Source organism: Chinchilla lanigera, unplaced genomic scaffold (genome assembly GCF_000276665.1).
Source record: "Chinchilla lanigera isolate Chin_1 unplaced genomic scaffold, ChiLan1.0 scaffold00012, whole genome shotgun sequence".
Lineage (NCBI taxonomy): Eukaryota > Metazoa > Chordata > Mammalia > Rodentia > Chinchillidae > Chinchilla > Chinchilla lanigera.
Genome location: NW_004955413.1, coordinates 33721720 through 33729094, shown reverse-complemented (window position 1 = coordinate 33729094; position 7375 = coordinate 33721720). Strand labels below are relative to the sequence as shown.

The 7375-nt window shown below is 50.1% G+C and overlaps 1 protein-coding gene across 1 annotated transcript; it reads right to left on the bottom strand.

Annotated features, from left to right (window-relative positions):
* Positions 1 to 1006: 1006 nt before the first annotated feature.
* Acr (acrosin) lies at positions 1007 to 7111 on the bottom strand. Its single transcript, XM_005379598.2, is given in 6 exon segments — positions 1007 to 1136; positions 1139 to 1669; positions 2211 to 2356; positions 5510 to 5793; positions 5872 to 6078; positions 6977 to 7111. Coding segments are annotated over 6 exon segments (1359 nt in total). The 5' UTR covers positions 7054 to 7111; the 3' UTR covers positions 1007 to 1022.
* Between the last annotated feature and the right edge of the window lie 264 nt (positions 7112 to 7375).

Below are 7375 nucleotides of genomic sequence, written 5' to 3'. Positions count from 1 at the left end.
CCTGAGCCCATTAGGATTTCTCTACCAGGACTTCACAAGCAATGGGAAGCACTTCTGGTTGGCACTGGCCCCGCTTGGGCAGTGTGGGGCAGGTCTGCCAAACAGCATCGCAGGCTTTCTGCAAAAACTTCAGACTGTGGTCGTGCATCACCAAGCTCCTCATTATTCCTGTGTCTGATCCTGGTCTTTCCTGTTATTTCTGTGTAATATCTTTGTATCTTAGCATTTAAATCATTTCTGTTCCTTGAAACAGAAGATCTTAAATAATGCTATGGAAGACATTCAAAACTGACTCAGCCACTCCAAAAGGTATCCTCCCATACACCCATTCACACTGCTGAAAAGCTTTAACAAATCATTTTTAAATTCACCTGAGTCCAGAAACTAATAGGGGGAAAAAAAAAAAAAAAAAAAACAGAAACTAATAGGGTTAGCCACAGGCAAGTAATGAACTTGGACCCGCAATATTCAATCAGCCAGCCACCTACATCTGATGTGGAGGTTCATTTTGACTGCTGAGGAGTCCAACCTTCCATACAGAAGCCTCTTTGTGGGTGTCTCTCAGTGGCACTTAGACATTAGCTTCTTCTTTCCTGGTACTAGGAATCAAACTCAGGACCTTGCGGTTGCCAGGCAGGCGCTGTGCCACTGAGCTGTATCCTCAGCCCTCAATGGCACTTAGGCAACATGACCTCCTAGAAGACTTTGACCCTTGCCCCTTCCTTCCTAGGCACTCTTTCACGGCCACCTGGCTCCTTTTACTCCCTTATGCAGATTGAGCCCCTCATTACTAATTCCTATCACTTTCACTAAGTGTGAAACACAGACCATGCCAAGCCCATGGTCCCAGGTCACCTTACTCTGGTCTTAAAATTTAACATTTAAAAAACACAACACAAATGCCTGAGCAATTCATACATTCAGTCCCTTTAGAGGGGATAGATGTGACGGAGGAAGGCTTGGGTTGAGTGGAGGTGGACAATGAGAAAGGCCAGAAAGCTTTTCCTCATGTATATATATATTTATAAATATAGACATTTATTATTTATTTCCGATGAACTGTTCACTGGTCTGTTGAGAACAGTTTCAAACCAGGAGGAGGAGATGGGTTCTGGGAGCTCTGGTGTCTCCATGCCATGTAAGAGCTCTTTGCACCAGAATTGCCCATCCCCTTCAGAGCCTCTATGAGCTGCTGGAGCCTCTGAGCAAAAGAAAGTCCTTGGGTTGGTCTGGTGGGAGACGATGGTGGAAGGGGAGGAGGGGGTGGGGGAGGAGGAGAGGGGGAAAACGAGGGTGGGCGTGGGGCCTGGGCTGTGGGTGGTCGGGGTTGAGGTGCAAAAGGCTGAAGTGGTCGAGGAGGGCGAGGAGGGCGAGGAGGGCGAGCAATGTTTTGGAAATACCAAGGAGGTTTAGCAGCGGGAGGGCGGGAGGAAGGGGGCTGGGCTGGGGGCAGCGGCCCGGTGGTGGGAGGAGGAAGAGTAACTGGCTGAATCTCATGAAGGGCACCAGAACCGATCTTGGAAGCAATCCAATCCAGATAGTCCCAAGTTGCTGTGTAGATTCCAGGGCGCTTAGCACGGGCACAGCCTACCCCCCAGCTTGTAATCCCCACGACCACGAAGGGGTTGTTCTCGTTGTCTCTGCACATGAGAGGCCCGCCGCTGTCCCCCTGCTCAAAGGACACAGTGGTCACTTACTCTGAGCCAGCCTCCCTGTGTGGGGGTCATGGGCTCTAGGAGGACAATTTCTGCAGCTATGTGGTTTTCTGATGCCAGAAACATAGCTGGTTGTGGTACAGTTTGAGCTGGTACCACAGCCTCCAGGGAGATTTGAGAGGAATACGGCTGGCACTGGTTTCCCATGGTGAGGAGGTGAGTGTGCCATGGTACACGCATGTGGCTTTAGTGAATACAGGAGCATGTGTGACTCTGGATGCTTTGTGTTCTGGGGAAGGGACCAGGTTCAGAAGATGTATTCTTTGTGCTAAATTCTTGAGTGCTAAATATGGTGATAGATCTCTGTCTGGGCAGCTGGTGCGTGTCACCTCCAGTCCCCATTGTGACTATAGACAATGCTGGGAGAAGGGACCAGGGAAAGAGTCACTAAAATAGAGCCCTTAGCAGAAAGTGGAGACAGTGACCCAAAAAATCTCCTCAGGGTTTGGGGAGGCCTGAAGGGACCCAGGGGTCTGACACCAGAAGGAGGGTTACCTGGCATGTGTCGATCTTGCCTTCTGGATACCCTGCGCACACGTTGGTTGACATGACCCGCCCATTGTACCACTGGGTCGAGTTACACAGGTCAAGGTCGATAAGCTCCACACGGGCCTCCAGCAGCACAGGCGATGGCCTGGGGGCTGCAGCCAGGCCACACAGTGGTCAGTGATCAAGGAAGACACAGAGGGAAGCTTTGCCTCTTCCCTCCACCAAATCCCCCTCCTCTAACAGTCTTGCTGAATCCAGATCTCTCAGCCAACATCCCACCTCTCCTCATACACTCCTGCACACTAAGAGGGGATGGGGTGGAGATGGAAGTCTGTCACCAGGATGAAGGGGAAAAGGTGGGTGAGCATGTGTACTCATGGTGGACAAGGCTGACAGAGGTTAGTTGTAGCCAACACTCATCTTATCTGCGTGGTCCCATTGTTCTCATTTTGGATCTGGGGCTGAAGCATCACCCAGCCACAGTGGGGGCGTAGGGGGCTACGACTTGGCCAGGATTGCCTCTCCTTAGACCCAAATCTGAGACACATCTTCCATTCCCCAATATCTGGCAAGAAAATCGCCCTCCCTGTTTTTTGTCTTTCACCAGGCTCCTCCCTAGTTGTAGACAGGATCCTTTGAAGTGGGTCTCATTAGCCTTTCCCCAAGTGCCTCCAACCTCCTCTGGGGAGATTTTAGGAAAAAAGAGAGCTGAATCGGGGCCTTCTTCACAGCCCCACACTCCATCATGACCTGGAGTTAGGAAAAGCCAGCTATGCTACAGCTCACACACCAGTCTGCATCTGGCTCAAACACATCCCCAGGACCAGTGTAGCTGTGCCTCTTCTGCAAGTGCAGGCAGCAGGGTCCCAACAGCAGCAGATGCACTGGTCCCTTCCCACACAGCACCAGAAGCCTGATAGATGGGTCTGGATGTCTGCAGCACAGGTGGAAGAAGCCCAATGCAGGGCAGACCTGGAGTACAACCATGCAGGCCTGATGTTAAGCTAGGACATGCAAAGAGCCACGTGTGCAGTTCTGAGTTCTCAGCTGGCCTTCGGTAGATGATTGTTGAATGTATGTCTGCCAGGCTTCTCTCCAATCCCTGGAGCATGGGAGTTTTGTGTGTATCCTGCCTTGGGGAAGCAGTGACACTGAGATAACAATGACAATAATTCTGGCTTGTTCTCCATTAAAATGACTTTTTAAAGTCTATGGCAGGACCCATAGGCATGAAAATGATAAGCCTCATTGTAAAGAAGCAGGTGTCCTGAAACAGAAGGTGTTTTTCTTAATCCTGGCCCATTGGCTTTAAATTACAGGCACAAAAAGCCTACAGAATTCAAAATTCAAGGAAAAGAAGCAGCATTCTTGGGCAGCTGTTCCAGCCCTAGAGAAGATGAGTTCAAGGAGGAGGCAAAACAAGGAAAGTTTAAGCAAGTCACAGAGTTTGGAACCTGGCAGCTTTCTCAGAGACTTGGGCTTGGGGTTGGGGGCTGTGTTTGCAAAAACGAAACAAAATTTTTTTTAAAAGGATGAGAGGTTGCTCACTACATTTCCATGAGGATTCCAGAACAAAAAGTCTTCTTTGGCATCCAAAGTGTAGCTGGAAGCCTACAATCCTCCTGAGCAACAGGATAGTAAAGGTAGTGGGTGGAGTGGAGACCCTGAGATCAACCTCCCATGAACTACAAGAACCCCTGAGCTGTGAATATTGTCAGACGGTGGATAGAAGGTGGGACAAGAATAATGCTATCTCCTCACTCTGGGTGACATGGCAGAGCCACAGGCGTCAGCAGCTGGGATGGGGGTAGGAACCCCAGGCCAGGAAGCAGTAGTTATGTGTCAGCAAAAGCCAGAGGGAACAAGAGTAGCTGGGATAAGAACACCTTCCTTGAGGGATAAGACATTGACAAACCTCTTGGGAACTAGATCAGCCTCCCTAGGAGGAAGGAATATGAGTAAAGGGAATAATCCTAAAATTGTTAATTTTGTCTTATAAAAATGGCTGAACTTTGATTCTCAAATGACTGAATTGCCTTAAATTAGGAAGCTTACATTTTTTGTTATCAAAGAGAAGATAAAGATAACTGCGTTGATTTCAGTCACATTTTCATATCCCTACTGTGACTGGATGAAAATTCATACAACCATCTCTGGGAAGCTGAAAACATCAGTCATGTGCGGAGACCAAGGTCAAACTCACAAAACCTTGCTATTCCTTTCTGCCATCTAAGGGAGTGACCTGTTGCTTCTGGGATAAACTGTGCCTCTAGGCTTCAAGTATGTGGAGAGGGTATCTGGGAATCAGACCATAACCATGGAGCCAGCTGTGACAGTTGACCACTCCCTGAGCCCTCCATAAGCTGTTCTCCTGTAGAAAAGATTCCTGAATTCACTACCCATCTGGTGCCAAGTGGGCCACATAGTATTGAGTGTGTGAGACATCTAGGCAGGTGGCTTTATCAAGAACCGAGAGGTACAGAGAGGCAGCAACTCTCATCTTGAGTGGCAACGGACCTGTTAGGCAGCTCTAAGGGGCCTGAAATACTGGAATAACTACGAATTTCAAAAAATCGTACACACTACCTGCTTGCCTCCCATTCTACACAGAAAACTCCAAGTAACTCTGATGGGAAAAATGGATGTTGGCGCTCTGACTGCCCAAGGCTGGGGAGCCCAAGAGCCTGCTGCTGATGGTGGATAAAGAGAGCCCTGGACTCTCAAAGGCCAGGATGTTCAACCAGATGTTCAGTACCTGCTAAAGTCAGAGGCCATCTGATCTGACCCTTCCATTTACAGATCAGAAAAACTAGCCCACTGCCACAAAAACATATTGTCACTTCTTCAAATGCTTTTCAGGGTATGTTTCCAAGTTCCAGAATCCAGAAGTTAGGGCTCCATGTGCCAGGTACAGACACAACCTTGACCTCATTCTGACAAATGCCGAGGTTTTACTTGTACCTTTGTTCAGCCTTCTCTTAGAAAGCTACCAAATCACCAGATCATGTGACCATGGACAGGGGACTCAGCTTCTCTTGCCATTCCAGTTGTGCAAAGGCACTGTGCTAGGCTGTATTTGTGGGACCATGATGAACTCTGGACTTCACTGACTTATTGTTTCTATATTCAATTTCCTATGCTCCAAAAGCCAGACTCCAGACTGACTTTTCTGTAGGCACAAAGATCATTCTCACAGACTAGCTGGGCAGGAGTTACTAGCAAGTGTAACCCTCAGGACTCTCCCTCAGGACCCTCCCCTCTTGAATGACCAGCAGTGCCCTGCTCAAAACCCCTCCTATACTCACCATTCTCTCTGATGTACCCCCAGCCAGCCACGTAGCAGGTCTGGGGAATTTTGGGAGGGCCTGCCTTAAAAGTGGGCAGGCAGGCTGGCCCAATGAACTGCCCACATGAAACAGGAGGGGTGATCTTCAAGAGAGCAATGTCGTTCCCTTCATTCACAATGCTGTATTTTTCATGGATGACGATTTTCTCCACATATCTCTCCTGCAGAGGTGCCCTCACTGGCTTATTGTTCCCATACTCAATTTCCTGTGCTCCAAAAACCAGTCTCCAGTCATAAACTTTTCTGTGGGCACAAAAATCATTCTCACAGACTGGCTGGACAGAAGTTCTGGGGACCCCCTCTGCCCATACCCACACATACTTTTTGCTGTCGAAGCAGTGGGCAGCTGTGAGCACCCAGTGGGAATTCAGCAGGATGCCACCACATGCGTGGTACCTGCGGTTGTTGTGGGCCATGAAGATCTGGAGGCTGACCATCCAGGGCCAGGCCCCAAGCTGTGCCGTCTGCCCTCCAACAAGTCGAACGCCCCCTTGTAGGTTCAGCCTGAACCTCAACCCGCAGGGGCCACTGAGGAGAAACCAGGCAACAATTCAAACCCAGCCTTATCTCCACGTTAAGGGAGGCAGGAACATAGGGTTGGGAAAAGTGAGAAAGAGGTAAGCATTAGGTTGAGGCAGCCTGGGTCTCCAGGAAATGGTTTGGGGGGTTATGCAGAAAGAGGTTGTACAAGCCCTGGAGGTTGGGGGGGGGCCCTGGGCAGACCAGAAGGTTAGAGCTGGGGTATAGGAGCTGGAAGCAGAGATATAATAGAACAACCTGGTGTCTTCAGAGCCAGTCTTGGCTGAGAGAGCCTGGACAGAGAGAGACAGGTGGTGAAGAGGTCTTGGGGCTGCAGAGTTGGGTTAGACGGTGACAGAAGGAGAGAGTATCTACAAGTAATACAGCAGCCCATAGGCATGGGGCACACTAGGAACAGTAGGGGTCCAGAGGTAGAAGCTCTGAACCCTGTGTCACAAACAGGGGGCCAGTAGTTTGTGACTTGCTGGCATATGGGGCCACTGGGAGGTAGGAAGGCCTACAGGTGAGTGAAGGTACTAGAGGCTTCTGGAGTCAGGATAGAGTGGGACATTTCTGCTGCCCATGGGAGGGCAGGGGATCCTAACCTCTGAATTCAATGTCTGACAAGTGTTGGAATCAGTCACCAGATAAGTGGGGGGCACACATCTAGGAGCTAAGGAGTCCCTCTCAGGGGAAACTGTAGACAACTGGGAACCCACAAGCTCTGGGCTGATGGCTCTGGGAGCAAGAAGGATCTGTGCTGGGTATGTGGGTCACAGGAGCTGTAGGATCCAGAGACTGCTAAGGCTCAATCTTGGGGCCCCCATACCGCTGGACAGAGGGAGTCTGGGTGGGACCTGGGCTGTTCAGAAGACACCCTCCCCCACCAAGTTCCCCTGACACTTACTCACAAGTGGTGTTATCTTTGGCAATCACAGACACAGCCAATATCAGCAGAACGGCAGTTGGCAGCATCTCCACCATACTCTTGCTCCAGCCAGACCTGCACGCTGTGACCTCATAGAGCTCTGTGGCTTCCTGGCCAATCAGCATGGCCACCCCACCCCCATCCCCACCGTCACCCTCAGACAGGCCAGACAGGCTCCTAGGTTTAACTGATTCCTGTGAGGTGACTTCCTTACTTCCTGCACCCCCTGGGGTGATGGGGGTTCGTGTACAGCTCCATTCCCTCAGTCACAAAGCCAAGGTCTTCACTGACAATTTTTCTTCCAAGGAACTACTCTGTGGAGATTCAAAGTCTGCCCCTTTTTGAACTGTAACCACTGCAGACTCAAGAACTGAGGAG